This window comes from Hyposmocoma kahamanoa, unplaced genomic scaffold, assembly GCF_003589595.1.
Source record: "Hyposmocoma kahamanoa isolate Upper Pololo Valley unplaced genomic scaffold, ASM358959v1 134, whole genome shotgun sequence".
In the NCBI taxonomy this organism is placed as follows: domain Eukaryota; kingdom Metazoa; phylum Arthropoda; class Insecta; order Lepidoptera; family Cosmopterigidae; genus Hyposmocoma; species Hyposmocoma kahamanoa.
Window position 1 is genome coordinate 1,867,463 of NW_020653477.1, and position 20,202 is coordinate 1,887,664.

The 20,202-nt window shown below is 36.7% G+C and overlaps 1 protein-coding gene across 1 annotated transcript in view; it reads left to right on the forward strand.

Moving 5' to 3' along the window:
* The window catches only part of LOC113240357, a 377,235-nt gene extending 364,537 nt beyond the window's left edge, over window positions 1-12,698 (forward strand). Inside the window, exon 7 of the mRNA XM_026477637.1 lies at window positions 12,452-12,698. Within this exon, the coding sequence (XP_026333422.1) occupies window positions 12,452-12,654 (203 nt within the window). The 3' untranslated portion in view covers window positions 12,655-12,698. The remainder of the gene's footprint in view (window positions 1-12,451) is intronic.
* The last annotated feature ends 7,504 nt before the right edge of the window (window positions 12,699-20,202 follow it).

Consider the following 20,202-nt stretch of genomic DNA (forward strand, 5'->3'; position numbering starts at 1 on the left):
ACCATTTCTAGGAAGGATGTGCAATATATATTATATGCGAAAAGTTAATAGAGACGAGAAAATTCCTAAAATCTAATTAAAATTACTTATTAAACAATAGAAAATTAAATAAAACAAAGCAATTAAATTACTTGTGCGTGCTTGTGAGCGAGCGAATGAGCGTGCGCGTGTGTGTGAGTGTGTGTTTGTCTGTCTATTTGTCTACTTTCAGAATTTGTTCAACATCCTCATAGTAGAGACATTTGAGCCAATTTTTCACTTTTGAGTTTAGTTCTCTGATTGAGTAATTTTTCAAACGAAATTCGATACTTATTTTGTTGTAAATAAAAGGATGGAGAAATGAGCTAAATTTCTGGTCGAAAGCCAATTTCGCTAAGAGTACAGGGATTCTGAATTTACATTTTTGTAGCATTGCGATATATTTAGGAAAGTGCAACTTTGATACAACGCGCAAAATAAAAATCCCACGAACACTGAGAACATCATTGCACTTGTAAACAAGTATAGTTGGGTCCCTGATGCGTTCCTTTAGGATGATTTTCAGGGCCGCTCATTGTGCCCTCTCCAGAGGGAGCATACATGCTTCCGAAGCCCCATCCCATGCGGTTATACAGTACGCTATAATGGACTGATATATAGAAGTGTACAATATTTTGAGCAACCATTTGTTTTGAAGCCATTCTGCCGCAGGAATTTACCGTCATATAATTCTTGTTTGATATAACATTCCATTTTATAAAAAAAAATATTCAAAGCTCATATTACATAACAATAATTTCATTAATTTTCAATGTAGATATCTTTTACATGGTATAATATCACTTTTCATAAATAATAAGTAAATACGACTCGCCATGGTACTTGTCTGTTCGATACTAGGAGTGTATGTAATGGAATAAAATGGAACTAAAGGAATGTAGTGTGTGAAATGTGTTCTTAAAATTTATATTTTACTAAAAGAATGCACTTGACACCTCTATATTGTTTTGTTGTTACTAGCAAAATTCGTATTCTCAAGAACGTACATATTTGTATGAGATTATTGAGTACGTGTACTTACAGTGTCTTATTTAGTGATAATTAAGTTTGATTATTTATCGATTAATATTGAAAAATAACTCGAGTAGTATAGTTTTATTTTTCTGTAAGAGGAAATATATTAGAGAACTCACTAGATTAAAGTGTTGGTTCGTTCAGAATTTTCTATAAAAAATTTGATTAGAAGTGAGGGTGCATTTGTATTGAAATTTTATTGTAATTATTATAAAGATATGGTTGTCATTATAGAGCCAACTAACTTTATTTCTGTCTTTATGTAGTATTTGTTGGGTGTAATATGAGTGTTACTGTTGAGTACCGTCTTGTTATACATGAAATGGTAAGGGAAAGCTGTAACCTATCACAAACAACCCTACGTTCCTACCTAACAGCCTAGCCCTAACCATACACTACTATATATACGTATATAGATAGATAAAGGAAGCCTGTTATCATGCGACCTAAGGTAACAGACGGAAGGTGAGAAGGATAACGGGTGCAAGCAGTGGATTTTCTCACTGCCAGTCTCACAGACTCACAAGACTGATTAATCTGATCAGTCACCAAGACATATTACAGACAGCCGATAGCTTAGATAAGCTGACGGCTAAAGGTGTGTTGGTCGCAGTGAGAGGATGCTGAGAGTTCCGTAGTCGTCAATGAGACAGCGTTGATGTCTGGATTCAAAGAGATCTTTATTTCTAAAAACTGGACTATTTATACAAATTCTATTTACATGTGTGCGTGTATATCTACAATATAATTTTTAAATGTAAAACAAAGGAAACGTCTACTCAGCAGGCGGGTCTTGCACATTGCTATTCGGTTAGTAAACTGCTGAGTAGTCTATATTCGTCACGTGGTAATTTATGTCTGGTCAGGTTATCTGTTCAGGTCACGTAAACAGTCATGTTGACTGTTGAAAATAAATGATACACAAGATTTTAGTTTTTCTGTGAAATGGCGTCAATCATTACTAAATATTTTTTTATAATACCAAATAATGGGACCAATAAGTCGTGCTGGTGGTAAGCGACGCGCCTGTCCATAACAGTTTCAGTGCAACTCAATGCTTTAAATTACAAAGTTCTGAGGATCACTGCCACTGCGCCCGTCATCCTGAGACATTTTCGCGTAAACTTAAAGAAATACAGGTCAAAAAACAACACAGTTAAGTTTTCCTGAAAATGATGACTATTTTGATTCTCCTGCAAAGAATTCGATTAGTCTTTAACGCCAGTTTAATCTAAAGCTAACGTATTTGACAGGTCGTCTCATGTGTAATAACAAACAAACAGAATTCCACTTAAAACATTATGTTCGAAATTCTAACTCGAGCAATAAAAGGAGCAGTTTCCTAATACAATTTAGAAACTTGAAATTCTTCAAGAGATTTTATTAAAATTTTAGAAGCTGTCTAGCAAATAATGATTTAAGTTAGGACGAAATTATTTCAAGTGTCTTTTGAAATGAGGAATTTATATGTTGTTTGTCAGACGAATTACTTTTTAATATTTTTTCATAAGATGAAATAGTGCCAAATTATGATTATGACCATAAATATGGAATATTTTTCATATATTTTTTTTCGTTCAAACGCCCTACACCATCTACACGAGTGAAGTTGACGAGTGATATATAAAATAATTATTTCCATTTCGGAACTTCATAGAGAGCGGACGTGTGTTTCTGTTTTGTGTTTTATTTTATTGTGCTGTGTGATTCTCGGACTATATCGGTTTAATTTTGTTTTCGAGTTGTGTGAGAGTCGGTGCCTCCTGTTCTATCTTGGGGCGGATTCCGTAAGACCCGTCGGCCATTTTGGAGAACTTGTCGGACCTCACTTTCTCATCTGTTGAGTTGGTCGGCGTCACTCATCCATCATCGGTGCCTCCTCTTTCATCTTGGCTCATATTCCGTAAGACCCAGCGGCCATGTTGGATTTTGTCGGACCTCACTTTCTTGCCTGCTAAGGTGGTGCTGATCGCTTCGGCAGCGTCATCGGTGTCATATGGTCGTCGGCGTCATTTGCTGTGTGTCGTTGCAAATTTGGTTGAATTTCGCCTTGTCTGGCTGGGATTCGAACTCTGCCTCCGAGTATCCGCGGCCGGTCGCTGTGCGGTTGCGCCACCAGTTATAGTGCGTCACGCAGCGAAGTTTGCCTACCATTACTACGCGCTTGTGAAGTTAACTGTGCTACGTGTTTGTGACGTCAACTGTGCTACACACTAAATGACTACGATTAATTGCTACATCATTGGCTACGAAGTAATACAGGAATACTGATTGTGACTAAAAACTGACTTTTTAAAAGTTATTAAGTTTTGAAAGTTATTTCATGATATAGTGTTTTAACTCCAGAATCTATAGTAAGCCGTAATAATATTCTAGAATTTAATATGGCTGCTAAAATTGTTACTTGTGCTGGCTGTCTCAATGTAATTAAAAGTAAAAATAAACTTAAGTTTTAAGTTTAAGTTTATTATTTATTTATTCTTCATTTAATTTACAACTTAAGTAACATGTAGTTAAGACACTAAAACCCTTGAGGGGTGTGCTTGCAACGGTATGTACGACTTGGTCTGTGCAAACGTCACTGAGAAGCGTTTTTACAGCTTTTATGGCGCCTCCGGTAATAACCGGAAGGAGTGGACATGCCCTAAATGCATCAGTGGGCGCCCGAAGGGGGATAATTTGAATACACCGATACGCGTAGATAAGGAGACTCATAGTCAGATTCTCGAAGATTCTCCACCTGTCAGTAATGTTACACAGCGTTCTGCATCGAGATTGGTCAACCAGGGTAACACTTCACTAGATAAAGTTGACATGATATCCACTATAAGGGAGGAAGTTCGAGCTGCCATTCGCGCGGAACTCGCACCTGTTAAAGAACAACTGGTAGAACTTAAAGATTCGGTGCAGTATATGAGTAACCAGTACGATGACCTCATCAAGACTACTGATGCAATTATGGATGACTACAAGAGTTTGAAGGCCGAGTGTCATCAGCTTCGCTCGACGGTTTCCGTCATGGCGGCACGTGTTGAGACTATGGAGCAGTACTTGAGGGAAAGTAACATCGAAGTTCAAGGAATTCCCCAACACAAAAACGAAAACGTAGTAGATATAATAGAGAAAATCGCAGAGGTAGTTTCTTTTAAATTGAGTGATACTGACATTTTGACATGTACACGTGTGGCAAGCGTTAACAAAGATAGCAAAAGACCACGTGCTATTATAGCTAAATTGAGAAGTACGCGGTGTCGTGATGAATTTTATTCGGCGGTAGCGCGTTTTAATAAATCACATCCAAATAATAAGTTGAATTCCTTGATGCTGGGTGTTGGCGGTATTAGTTCGCCAGTCTATGTGTCCGAGCACCTCTCACCCGCAAATAAGGCATTACACGCAGCTGCTAGAGCTAAAGCCAAGGCACTATCATATAAGTTTGTATGGGTGAGAAATGGTCGGATTTTTATGCGCAGGGATGAAACTGCTAACTTTATTCACGTAAAGAATTGTGAGGTATTGGAACGTTTGCAGTAAATAGATATTTTGTCATTTTGATTTCTGGATTTTACTGTAATATGCATTGCTTTATTTTTTTATTTGTAATGGATTGGTTGTCAATATTTTATCAGAATGTTAGAGGACTAAAAACTAAAACGTTGAATGTGCTTGATTCTGTATTAACAAGTAACTAGGATGTTATTTGTTTGTGCGAGACATGGCTTGACAATTCTGTGCTGTCGACGGAACTATTTGACAAAAGATACGTCGTTTATCGAAGGGATAGGTCACATGGTTTTATGAAAAAGTACAGGAAGGGTCACGGCGGGGGGGTGCTTATTGCTGTTAAAAGAAATCTATTGTGTTCTGAAAAACTGCAGTGGCTGCTGTCAGAGATGAGCTCTGGAAGATATTTGGGTCAGTATATGTTTTAAAAACATAACACTGAACATCTGTAATGCATACTTACCATCATATTTGACTGAAGAGGACTTTTTGGAGTTCCTGGAGTGCTGTGAGAATAATATGTTGCAGTGTCCGGATCATAAAACACTAATTGTTGGTGATTTTAACTTACCCGATATTGATTGGTCACATCCTCTTTCTAATACTTCCGGAGGTAAAAAGGTACTGGCATTGCATGATTTTATCGCTAGGGCGGATCTCGCTCAGTCAAATTCCATTTTGAACCCACAAGATAGGATATTAGACCTTGTTCTTTACCAGTCCGGCGCTATGTGCAAAGTCATGTCGGCAGACCCATTGAGCCGTCTAGACAAATTTCATCCCCTCTTACACATAATAGTACATTGTCACAGAACAAAAAAATTAAGGGAAAATAGGGAATGCAGATACAGGTTCTTCAAAACTGATTTCGCAGCATGTTGTTCTGAACTTGCAATGGTTGATTGGGATAAGTACTTTGAGTTGGATTGTGACGATTATTTGCAGGTGTTCTACAAATGCTTATGGGAAGTGATAGAGAAATATACACCAAAAGGGAAACCTAGAACTTCCCACCCGGAATGGTTCTCGAGGCCTTTAGTTGCACTTCGGCGTGAAAAAGATAAGTATCACAATAGATATAGGAGGTTCGGGAATCCACGTGATTTTGACACATTCACCGTATTGAGGGCTAGAGCGAAGTTAGTATATGATCAGTGCTATAAAGATTACATGAGGCGTATAGAGGAAAATCTCAAGACGGATGTAAGGTCGTTTTGGAAATATCTAAAGTCAAAAAAAGCGACAAATGACGTGCCACGTCAAATGTATTACAATTCCCAATCGGCAGATAATGGTACCGACATAGCTAATCTTTTTGCCAGTTATTTTTTTTCGGTGTACAATGTATCCTCTTCTAGTGCATACGCCCCAGATTTCCCCGAATCAAATTTCTATCTGTCCAATCTTACTATTACTGAGTTGGAGGTTAAATCAGCTATAGAAGCATTGGACATATCTAAGGGCGCAGGTCCCGATGGTATTCCGGCTGTATTAGTAAAAAATTGTATACATGTATTGGTGAAGCCGCTGGTGGTACTATTTAATAAAAGTCTTAGGGCAGGATATTTCCCCAAAAGTTGGAAAATAACAAAAATTGTCCCAATACATAAGTCTGGGTGTAAGACAGATATAAAAAATTATCGCCCAGTAAGCATTCTATGCTGTTTTAGTAAAATATTCGAAGGTTTAATATATAGTCATCTTTATCATTACTTCAAGCCCATTATCAGTGAGAGGCAGCATGGTTTTATGAAGGGACGCTCCACATCCACAAATCTTTTAACGTATGTTCATTTCTTAAATAATGCTTTTAATAAACGGGTGCAAGTGGACTCGTTGTACACAGATTTTTCGAAGGCATTTGACAGGGTAGATCACAGTATCCTCTGCCAGAAAATGCTTCATCTCGGAATTCATGGCAACCTTTTGAGATGGTTCCAGTCATACCTCGCAAATTGCACTCAGTTGGTCGCGGTGTATGGCTATAACTCAATTCCTGTAAAATTGGTTTCTGGAATCCCCCAAGGATAAAATTTGGGTCCTTTACTTTTCGTGGTGTTTATTAATGATCTGTTGGAATCCGTCACTTGTAATTGTATCGCCTATGCCGACGATCTAAAGATCTATCATGAAATATTGAGTATTACTGACTGTGCCTTATTACAAACCAATGTAGACCGCTTACAAGAATGGTGCATCATTAACAATATGTCGTTGAACATAGAAAAGTGTCATCTAATTACTTTTACGAAGAAAAGGACACCAATAACTTACCCGTATAGTATCGATGGAATTGTATTGGTTCGTCAATCAACAGTAAGGGATCTCGGGGTTATACTGGATCCTAAATTGAGTTTTAGTCCTCATTATGATTATCTTATTGCCAAGGTAAATAAAACACTTGGATTCATTTTTAGAACGACAAAGCCGTTTAGGAGGCCGGAGAGCATAATATTACTATATTACGCTTTGGTTAGGTGTGTGTTGGAATACGGTTCAGTTGTGTGGTCTCCTTTCTACAATATTTACATTGACAGGATTGAAGCTATCCAGAAACGTTTCCTTCGACACTTAAGCTGCAAGTTCGGTATGAGACGTAAGTTGCCCACATATGAGGATAGGTTGAAGCATTTTGGTCTGTGTACGCTGCAGTCACGACGCGTTGTTAACGATCTCGTAACTATGTATAAAATAGTAAACGCAAAATGGGACGCATGCGAATTGTTAAGCCAATTTTCTTTGAAGATAGGAAGTAAAAGAATACAAAAATTGTTTTATGTGCCATGTTGCAATAACAATGTTACCTATAATGACCCTTTGTATCGAATGTGTCGAGTTTACAATGACATTAACAAAGACAGAAGTTTAGATATATGTTTTCAAAGTTGTTCAGCTTTTGCAAAATGTTGCTATCTGAAAATTTTGCAATCTTAAGGTGGTGTAAAAAACAGTATATTTTGGAGCCGATAATTTTGTAATAATTTTGTTATATTGTATTGATATGTGATTGCATTTATGTTTGATGACTCATGACATAGTCGCTGCCAATCATGTAATTTTATTTAGTCTTTTTATTTTCTTTTTACCTTAAAGTGTGCCACTATGTAGACTATATGATAGAGCTGTGCACAGCTGTTATAGGAGTGCAAATTTACTTTCTATTATATATTATCATATCTAATATTATCAATATTTATATTAATTTGTATTCTGTAGCTGTGCCAAGAAATAAATAAATAAATAAATATATGTTACTGTAAAAGCCCGTATTGGTTAATCTTAGGTTTTACCGACATGGTGGTAAATGTAAGGATTTATAAAAGAAAGACTCAGGATTTTACCATTACAATTTGTTACATGCATTACATGCATTACATTGCATTACATACATTTTCCTATTGACGGCTGGTAAACGTTGGTTTTGGAAATAAAACAATGAGTGCTTTTTAATAATTTTTTGCAAGTGACTATTAGGTGAAAAGGTCAAACCTTACACATTTTCATGTGTCATATGAAAATAATTAATCAGTCAAATCCTTTTTTATTTCAAATTTTTTTTTTCATTTATTTATAAGGCACCAATAAAGTACATCATAAATACATTACAATCTAGCCAAATACAAAACTAATAAGTAATTTACATTTCACTTAATGTAATACATAAACAAATTATACTAAGAATTCACCCACTGGCAATTTTCTTATCATCTATTAAGGCGAAGACACTTTTATCATTGTTCAGTGTCACTGGCACTAATTAATTTAATCTTACAAACACTTCACTAGTTCACATGGTTTTGTCTGCTTTAATCGTCTTATGATATATGTGTGGTCAAGGAGTTGAATGGCCTGGACGTTCACATGATGGTGAAGCCTGCGTTGGTTGGCTTCGGCGTATTTCTGTGATCTTCGTTTCGTACGTACCAAGAGCCATTCACAATATTCCTAAGTACTTTATTCTGGAAACGTTGAATAATATCTATGTTGGTCTTTGCGGTGCAACCCCAGAGCTGTATAAGTAAATAATTATTTTCAATTGGTATTTTTATTCATATTTTTTTATTAACTTGTCATTTTAAAACACCTCAAAATAATATAAATACATAATATAATATAATAATACTTTTTGAATAAAAACAAATATACTTTAGATAGGTCAAATCTTGGTTGCGCCACCCATTCAGTAGATTGGGTTAGGTTAGTATATAAAAAAACAGCCAGCGAGTGGCAGAAGCGAATTTGTTTTAGTTTTCGAACTTGTTTTCAGGTTTACCCTTGTCCTTTTTCAACATTTACCGTGCCTTTGAGGTAAATCCTTGGATATACTGAGTGAATGATGGCAAAAGTTTGAAATGAATGATGATCACAGACATGTTCGGACTTTTACTATTGAGAGTTGGTAAATCTTAGGTTTTAGTGGAAAATTTTAGGAGTTACCGTAGTTCGGGCTTTTACAGTAACATATTATGACTATGCTATGATTACTCTATGATTTCAACGTACTAAATTGCTGGCGGTGACGCGCCATTTCAACGCACCGTGTGGCATATCGTTTTGATTTAGGGACATGCCACATGGGAGTTGCGTTGGCGTTGTGTCGTCACAACTGCGTTGTACTACCTATAAATCAGAAAGACATGCCACACGGTGCGTCAAAACAGCGCGTATTGACGGAACAGCTCGTGTGGCACTCAGTTCATTGAAATCAACGCAGTTGCAACGACGCAACGTCTATCTGCGGATTGTTTACATACATACACCACACACAGCCTTCTTTCTGATTAACAGCTTTCAAATTGTCTGGATACATGTATTTTAACTTACTTAGCTATAAAATAGTACGAACCGATAACGTTAGATCTTTGACAACATCGTGTCGTGTCGTGTTTACTGTGTAGTGAACCACAATCGATTTCACAAGCAAGCATATGTTTTAAGTTTATTTTTGACAATGTAAGCATAACCTCAATAATAACAATGGAAAACAACCTTGGCGACATACTTTCATAATAAATGAACCCACGAAGCATAGAAAACTAGCCAAGTTTTTTGCTATTTAAGCTTATGGGAGACTGCCGAATCATTTATTATTATTACTAGAAGAAGAACATTTTCTGTAGACAACTAATCAAAGATAATAAAGAGTCTAAGCTCCCTAGATAATCGGACAATAATTAGAAAAAAATTCAAAATGAAGTTGGTAAGAATATTTATATAATAAAAACGAGCATACAGTACATTTTCCATTGAATAATAATTAAATCATTAAATTAAATTAGCCTGAAGACCTTATAGAGCAAGATTTTCTATAACTTTAGATTTTTTATAACATTAATAAAGATGATAAATAATAAGGGTCTAAGAATAGAACCCTGCGGGACACCAGACAGTATTGACGTCCGTCTTGACTTTAGGGATGGAAATAATCTAAGGTCTAGACAAAAAACAAGGCAAAACCTACCTGACCTGTAGTGCCTATTTATGATGCAACTAAGCGTAGAAGATCTCTGTGGATACCGCTAGCATCAACTTCTTCAGAAGCATATTGTTGTAATGCGATCAAAACATTTGGCGGAATCAATTGCATCACCAAAGAAACGACGTCGTATTCACCGGTCGCGTATTATAGCGCTTTTTCCTCCACTTCATCATTTTCTATAGAAAAACTGTACATATTTTGGATTAAAGACAATATTAAAGCCAAATCAATACGTAAAATTCTCGCAATTGGCAAGTACCAATGTACGCTAGTATACATAGTATAGCTTTACCTACCAATGACGTCATGCGTTCTGAGCTGACGTGTAGTGCTGATTTTTTTATTACTTTTAAACATAGTTTTAGGGACTTTAAAAGCTTTATTAATGTAAAATAATATTTATCGTGGCTCCTCTATAAGTCCATTACGGTGAAATTTAAATGTTCTGGAAAAATCTGGCCGATTGCATATTCTTACTTTTTATTTAAGAGCTACGCTCTTTGTTGGTGAAGTAATCACTAACCATCGCTTCACCGCTCAAACTTTTGAGTTCCTGATGTGACATGATATTAACTTTATCCTCTCTAAATTAAGCCAATCTGATGTAACAACTCCATCAAGGTCTTTCCCTTCCCCTCCTTTCCTTGATCTTCCCTACTATAATGCTTCTAAAAAAAGTATCGTGACGTATTTGATGCCTAAACATCTTTTCCTTTTGGTCTGTTGACTTTAATAAGCTTTTTCTTTCCTGTAGTGCTCTTAACACCTCTTCTTCTTCTTCCTGCCCTTTTCCCATTTTATTTGGGGTCGGGCCTCCTTGTTCGTCGGCACCAGGGTGCTCTGTCCTGGGTAGACGTTGGTGAGGTATTCAGGGCGTTCGAGTCTTTTTCAATTTTTTTATTAAAAAAAGAGAACATCTTCACATCACATTTCTGCACATATTTTACCTGTTCTGTTCTGTGTGTTTTTTTTAACCTGTGTTCAAAAAAATATATTTTTTACTTTGTTATCTGAATAACTTACAAAAATAACTCCTTATTTTCAAACATAACTAATAAGGGCCACCATGGGGCCACCTATTACTTACACATTATGTCATTCTAATATGCTGTTCTATGTCGTCTTTGATATAATTTTTCATGTGCAGTTATATTTCTATCATTCGCTCATCCATTCAGTCATTCAATAAACATACAATATTAATACTTTTACTTTAATAACGTATTACTTATATTTCGTTTATGTTTCTAATATTATTAAATCTCCCGGGAAATAGATTTTACCCACAATTATGGCAATAACAAAATTACGTTGTATGCTATTTTGAGGATAATATGCGAAAACTTTGGTACTAAACTTGAAAGCACCTTCCCCAAGTTTTCAAAGAAAGCGTTAACACAAATTTCGTACAACAAAGTGCTTTTAACAGTTTTGTTTTGTAGTTAGATACAAATTTTTAACATTGACCAATATCGTGTATATTTTAAAGAAATATTTACCATTAATAATGTTGACTAACGTATTGATTTATGGTATATTCATAATTGATGACGTCGCCTTTTTTCAAAGTAAATAAATTAACGTACTTGGTAATAAGCGTTTTACTTCCATTGGATTATCTACAGTCTTTAATATTTGATTTGTAAATTATAGCTACAGAACGACTAATTTAGCCGTCTAAGGCAATAAATTAGTAACTAGTTCACGTTGAAATACTGTTATTATGGAATATTATAGTAACACTGTAGTCTAGAAACACAGTTCATATTTCAGTCGATATTTAATGGTATAATGATTTGTAATTTTAGAGCTGTACTTTGACTATTGATGATGTCAACAAATTGAATAAAAACTTCCAAATCTGGGACTTCAAGTTTTATTTCAAGGATAATTTTATTAGTCGAATGGAAAGTGACGATTAGGGCGACGACGACGTAGCATGTAGACTAAATAATGATTATTCACTCGCCTTGAATTTTTGGAGAACAAGTCTGCAGGCAGGGAATTCTACACCTAAGACAGAAGTTCGTCGTATAAATTTAGAAGCGAAATGCTTCGTGCGAATCATTGGAATATCTAAAACATAGGGGTGGAACCTGAGCCTACGTCGAGTCCCCCGTTGATGGAAAGGGGAACGCCGAAATAATAAATCATGCAATTCATGTAATTATGATAGAGCTCAAGTGGATAAATAACGTTTAACGGCAAAAACCTTTTATCCAATGATCTGTAATAAACGCATAGAGAAATTTGTAAAGTCTGTTGACTCGGTTTATAGCTCAGTAGTATGACAATAGACACTGGTACGATTCCAGTCTGATCGAAGAAGTTTTTCTTTGTATTTTTCGATGTTTGTATCTAATAATGATAAAATGTTTAACGTGTTAACTAATCCATGTCCCTTTGTTTCAGAAGAAAGCCTAGCCGAACTACACGCAGGGGCTACATCGAAACCACCATCCGTTACTACGATAATAACATTAATAACGTTAACCGTTGTAACGAATCAAGTTAACCGTTATAGGTTACAAGCTACGTTATTCTTGACATCACTATTTATGGCTATCGCGACCCAAAGCGTTGTAAGAGATCAGTTTATAGTGACGTTACCTACGTGATATAAGAATTTGTAAATAATCGTTATTAAGATATGAATAGTTACTGGGAAATAAAATTTCATTGTATATTTTATGCTGTTTTATTTCAAAGAGCTTTGGGTAATTATTTCCTAAGTTCTTCATTGATTTTTACTATAATTCTAATCCAAACTTCCAAACTAATATTATAAATGTGAAAGTAACTCTGTTTGTTACGTTTTCACGACTAAACCGTGGAAACAATATTGACGAATTTTGATATATAGATAGGATCTTGGTGAAGGACATAGGCTACATGAAGTAGATACTTATTGTACGCAGACTAAGTCGCGGACACCAGCTAATTAAGTAATACAGTAGATAGAAAATTTTACAGAACGAAGACCTAATTTTGATTTTGAAAACAATTCGAACTGCATTTAAAGATTTTTAAATAATCGCCTGTCTGAACCGGAATCGAACTGTACTATACTGATCGAAAGCCTCAATCACGAGGATTGTTTTCTTCTAAATAAATTAGCACCTTAAATAAAAGGAGGACCATCAAATCTCGTATTTGATTTGATTTAATTTCATTTATTTAAATTACACTTGAAACCGTCACATTGATTAAACTCTACATTATTAAACCATACACCATTTTTATAAGAAATACATTAATACATTCATCATTCAGCCATACGACGCCCACTGCTGGGCATAGGCCTTCCCCAACCATCTCCACGACGATCGGTCCTGCGCTGCCCGCATCCATCGGCTTCCCGCGACCTCCACCAGATCGTCGGTCTACCTGGTGAGGGGCCTACCCACTGAGCGTCGTCCGGTGCGCGGTCGCCATTGAAGAACCTTTCCGCCCCAACGGCCATCGGTGCTCCTAGCTATGTGCCCCGCCCACTGCCACTTCAGCTGAGCAATTCTTCGAGCTATGTCGGTTAACTTAGTTCTCCTACGGATTTCCTCATTTCTGATTCTATCACGCAGGGAAATACCATCGCTCTCTCCATTGCCCGCTGAGTGACCTTGAGCCTTCTTATGAGGCCCATAGTGAGGGACCACGTTTCTGATCCATATGTGATCACTGGCAACACACACTGGTCAAAGACTTTCGTCTTGAGACATTGAGGTAATTTGGACGCAAAGATTTTTTGGAGTTTCCCGAACGCTGCCCATCCGAGCTGGATTCGACGAGAGATCTCTTTCTCAAAGTTGGACTTACCTAACTGGACTGTCTGCCCCAGGTATACGTAATGGTAAGTTGCCGGAATTAAGGATTATCGAGCCCTCCTCCTCTCTTCGGACTTCAGATAGCCCAATGATACCCCAGCGTAACTTACTAATAGCTTCTTCCAATTCTGTGAGCTTTGCGGGGATCCTCAATGTGCGCGTGTTGTAGGTTGCCAGGTCCAGTCGTCGTCGTTGATGGTAGCCGGGTCTCCCCCGGGGATTCTTCGCACCCCATGCCCTGTTTCCAAAGCCGTTACCGTGACTAGGAAGAGCAGGACTGCCGGGGACTAGGGGCCAATTCTTTGGTGTGTGTATCATAGGGGGGGTTGTGTCATAATCGCCACGCTTGGCAGGCGGGTTGGCGATCGCAGTTCTGGCCAAGATGGGTAGAAGACGCTGCTGCCCGTTTTCTTCTGACAATTTTTTCCTTAGTCGCCTTTTACGACACCCACAGGATAAGAAGGGGGTGGTGCTATTCTAGGCCGGTACTACACGGCAAATTACATTAACACAGACCAGAATAAATTTAAAAATATTTTATCGAAGTTTACTTTTTTCTTAAAGCTTCCAATCGACTTCATATATAGAAGGCAACCTACTTACATGTCCTGCGAATGGGTGTCCTCCTGGGAGCGCTTATTGGGCCTTAAATTTACTAAAGATACAAAGAGCAACGACGATTACAAAAATAGAAAATTGAATACATAAGGTATCTCGTCGCCTATACAAAAATCACATTACATACAACATTGCGAGCACGTATGCAAAAGTTATTTGGGTTGTTTTATTAAAACAAGCTATAAGTACGTAAAGTTTATTTATTTTAAAACATGAGTAGAATAAACCCTCTTTAATTTCATTTTTAAACCCTTTTACATGTAAATATAATACATCGTAGCTTTTGATATAAGAAAGCCACATGCAATCGTACGTCCTTTTTTTATTTTATTTGATCAGTCAACAATTGTTCCAACAATAAAAAAAATCAGGACTATACATGCAAAAACTTAAAACTAAAAGCACAAACTACTAAAGACCGATATTACATGCACATTAAATTATTGCAGAGTACTAAAAGGAATTTACAAAAAGAAATTATTTAAAAATAGCAAAAGCATAGAAAGAAACACATTGACAGAATTTTAGGAAGGTGACGATATTACGCATATTATTGGTTTTTTACTGCAGAGAACTAGTGTAAGTCAGTCGTCGTTGTACAACTGGCAAAGCCTATTATCATAGTTAGATGTCCAAAATGTAAACAAAGAAATGTCATGGCCAAAGTGTGAATGCAAGTGTGCTAAACCTTATATTTAACTTGCCATTTTCTACAATCTTAATTATCAGTTACTAAATATTAACAGGAAAAAAAATTTAGGCAACAACAAATAATAATTTAATGCTGTACCAAATAGTATAAAAAGTCAACCAAATATAAAAAAGTTTGAAAATCACCTCAAAAAATATCTTCTGGACAACGCATTTTATACATTACAAGATTTTTTCTCAGAAAATAACACTCAAATACTGTACTAGTTTTGATTTGTTTAATGTAAGTTTTATTTTTGATATTGGGTAATTATATGACAATTTTTTTTTAAATTACTATTATTATTTTGACTATTTTAGTAATGTATAATTTTTGACAATAAATATGACATGTAATGTAATAGATATGTAAATGGAATATTGTAAAGTGTGCTCTCTCTCTCAGATGTTGCAACGCCCTACCGGGGTGCTATATGTATAAGGAAAAAATGTAAAATTTAGATCTAAGAAAACCATGTAGCAAGCAATGAATAAATAAATAAATAAATAAATAAATAAATAAATAATTTAACAAATGCACAACGGAGGCAAGAAAACATTCGAGTACGAGAAATGAAGCACGAATGACATTTTTTGACACGACAAAATGGCGGCACAAAAATGTTTTCCTTCCCGATTGTGTTACCGGCGTCCTAAGAGGATGGAAAAAAAAGGTGTCATAAAATTATTTACGACCTTAAACATAGCCTTTTAATAAATTCATCACCATCATCATCATCATCATATCAGCCGAAAGTAGTCCATTGCTGAACATAGGCCCTCCCTAAATATCGCCAGACTAGCCGACATAGCTCAATGGATTAGCAAGTTGAAGGTTGAAACCACGAACCGGAAGGCGTTCAATGGGACGCCCGCCTCCCCCTACAAGACGGACGGGCGGGTAACTGACGAACACACGTCGCGTGCGACCGGCTAGTCCAGCAATCTTAATAAATTGTATTAAACGAAATTAGGTAAAAACATTTAATAATATTGCAAAATGTGAATAGTTCTAAGTTTTATTAGATTACGGCTTTAAAAGACTTCTAAACGTTTATTTTTGTCAAAAATGGGAGACTACCGTTTAAAATTGAAGAAAGCTGCTGAGCATTTGCGAATGAATATTTGAATTTGAATTTGAATTAAAATGTATTATTTTTACTCGGTGTTTTTGGACATCTGATTACTCATATTATAGATGTGAACAGCCCCATATCTTTCTACATAAGTTTTGTTTATATTGCCCCTTCCTATCAACCTCTTGGTTAAGCGAGCTCGCACAGGGACCATTTAAGTCAGGTCCTTACCCCGGATTAGCACGTTTGCACGTACTTCATCCGGTTCTCTGTAAGGCTAGTGCTTGAGGTGAGCCGCCCAGGGTGCATATACAGCATCCCTATTTTCCAGACAGGTACCAGAGCTGTAGGCACGCTCACATCCCGTCGCGCTCGGCTAACTATCGGTTGCCACCGCTGAGCCCCCGACTCTAAGCCGACTACCAAATCTCCTCATTGGTGGTAGATCTATAAGGCACGCTCACTTCCCGACGCCGAATGAACGGCGTCTATCCAGTTCCCAAATTCCTACGCGGCCGGAGGGACCGGAAGATGTCTAGCTCATCCTCTACTAGCTCTCCGGGCTAGTGCCGGAGATGCTAACATGTAAAGGGCGACACACGTGAACCGTGCGCGCCTTCGCGTCAGGCCCTCGCCCCGGCCATACACCGCAGCCGGCCGTCGAGGCCGTAGTCTCTCCGGAAAACTCTATCTCTCGGGTCGGTAGATAGGGACATATAGGTGTGAACAGTGGGAATACTGTGTAGACACTCGGATTTCGCTACACACAGCGGTAGCGAATAGATAACGCCTATACCTATCTGAACAGGCCATGCACGTATATTCTTGTACACAATTTTGTTTAACGGCTTGGAAATAGATAGAAATTTTCCTTTCATCCATACTTGGTCGACTTGTTCCTGTGATACTAGGTGCCTGGATGTTACTTAGTGTCATTAAAAAAAATGCTATGGATATTTTTGTGAGTATTTACGAGTAATATAGAAACGTACTAAAAGAAAACCGCGATGAAGAGCAACTCATTTCGCGTCAATACATTGATGCAATTGTTCCGTGCTTCAGACATTTGTTAAAACTCTGCTTCAGACAGTGAAAAAGAACGCTCTAAGTGTTTACTCCGTGGAACCGCTGAGCACTGGCGCTATTAGATTCTTACAAAAGATTGCAATCTCAGAGTTCGCTTGAGCTAAACGAGGCTGTAAAACAAAGCGAATATGGAATATATAAATAAGTGTAATATCTTGCAGTGGTTACAAAAGTTCTTAACCCATTAGCACCCAAATACAAATCAGCGTTAAAAATAGTTTTTTTTTTATGAACCTTTAGAAAATAGCCTACTTATGAGAAAATGTCATTATTTCGTTGAAAATTACTTATAGATGAAAGACTAATAAACTACCCCATATGCGCCCAATGGCTCCAATTGGGGACACCGTTATATTCTACCGTCTGAAGTTATCAAAACACTATTTAAATCAATCATATAATTTTTATTTTATAGTATACGAATATATTTCGACAATATATGTAAAAAAATAAATAAATTGTTGGTAATAACATACAGGAAAACAAATAACTTTAGCGTTTCAGGTGTGCGTAAATTAACCCCGCAAAAGGAACAGTAAAACCACTTTTATTTAATTCCAAACAATTTTTTTAAGTAATAAAATCAAGATTCACTATTTTACTTTACATATACACCTTTGTAATGAGTATTAATAGTAATATAAAAAAATTACGAGTGCTCAAAGTAGTGTCCTCGATTGGGCACGGTGGGCGCAAATGGGTTAAGAAAGTTAGTAGCAGTGGATCTCCATGTGAAAGAATACGTCAAGGGAAATACTGTCACTTCTCCTATTTCACCAAGCAGTAATGTAAGCATTACTGCGTTACGATTTTGAAGGGTAAGGGTCCTGGTGAGGCACATGGGACTTGTCAACTTATGTCTCAGGTTGACGGGCGCAATGGCAGTGTCTGTCGTTTACCACCAGGCGCACGACTGGTTCGTCCCGTCATTTAACATCACGAAAGAAGTCTTCCTTTCGTACATTTCAAAAAACAATCTTATTTCACTGCAAGCTTATAATAGTATTATCATTACTCATATTCGTACCATGACAAATCTTCCAGGCAAGTAATTTTATGAAACATTTATGAAAATGTTACTTATGTTAAGAAAAATATTAATTTTATTATGAAAAAGTGACAGATATAACATTAATACGAGGAATAAAAATAAATTAGCTTTTCTTGATAGTCGTCTTTACAAAGTCACAAATTCATTTAAGAGGCTATATACATATATACAAAATATATTAAATATACAAAACAAAATTTGCCATCCACGAGGTCTAAAACTATAATGAAACAAAAACTTTATACTAAAGTTTATTTAGTTATTTTCGATGACAAAGATCCGTGGTAATAATAGTTTAGCTCATTTTTTAATACATTAAAAGTGATTGGACAAACAAGTCGTGTGCCTGTTGGCAAGCGACACGCCTGTCCATAACAGCTGCAGTGCCACTTAGAGCTTTAAATCGCTGAGGTGTACAGCCTCTGCGCCCATCACCCTGAGACATGAGTTGAATAGGTCTCATATGCCTTAATTTCCCCAGCTCTTGCAAGTAGTCTAGATGTAAGATGTTTAAATAAAAAATTGTAATGATAAATGTATTCAAATGTATATTTACAAAGACCAACCCCTAGAATTTCTTGCTCATTCTCCCCAGGGGAATCTGCCTTACGAATGTGTAGTCGAGTTTAATCAGTATGACGATTTCAAGTGTAATTTGCTTACCTATGAAGTAAAGATTATTTGACTTTGATGGGAAATAACGAATGATTTCCCAAGTTTTTCTATTCCTTGCAAAAAATAGGAACGTAATAACGCTATATGCATTGCATAACGGCATCTCGTTATTGTTTGATGGTCCTAATTCTATAATCGTAGTATAATCCTTAGCCGCTAAACACCGAAATCACCAGCCCAAACAATAACGCTAACACACGATTGTCGTGACGTATTTTTGAAGTTATTTATTTTTTTAAATGACAGACCCAGGCATTAAAAACTTTATGGTTTGCTAGAGTAGTTACCGAAATAGCAATTAATATTAGTTCTTTTACCTGTTATAACTTCGATATTCAATAAATCGGTATAAAATCATCACCGGCACCTCTAGGTGTGGTATGCGTCTACGGCTGCATGTATCGCGTGAGCGGCTAACAAGTTCCCCGTGCATACATCATTTGTGTGCATTTTGAGTTAGCTAGATCATTTGTATTTGCTTGCCCATATGGAACACAAAAGCGTGATAAAAAGCATAATATCGATGCGTTACTTTCTGAAATTTCTTATCAAGGGTGTTAATTTGGATGCGTTACTTTAAGAATAGGTAAAAGTCAGTGTGTGAATATGAAGGAAATGTGATGTGAAATCAGGCCGCAGAATTTGTATATACAATCCATTTTTTGCCTTTCAGTAACTTTGTGCTTTAAGATATGAGTTTTAGAAAGTAAGGCGATGATATGGTACCGGATGACTTTGTCAGTTATACCCATATACCAGTCCCAATGAATTTGCAAAAGAAAATTACACGCGAGGAGTCAATTTCTTTCGTACGTGTTATAAAGAAGAATTTACCCAAGCACCAACGTTTAAAGAATAAAGTTTAGTGTGTTGCTGATAGCAGAACACGTCTTTCGAATTCTTGGAATTACCCTGTAATGCCCTTGTGATTTGAATAAACCTTCGTGTTCTTCTTATCGTGTCGATATTTATTTCATTTTACGACTATATTGACCTTGAATAGTACGTCGCTACCTTGACTGAGCTGTCCGTTGCCGCGTAGAGATCTTCCCTCGTACAAGTATTAAGACACAACAGTAAGTGCTGCATGGACTGCGTTGGGGCACTGCAGTCACTTTGTATTGAACTAGTATCCCTGAAACCCCATTT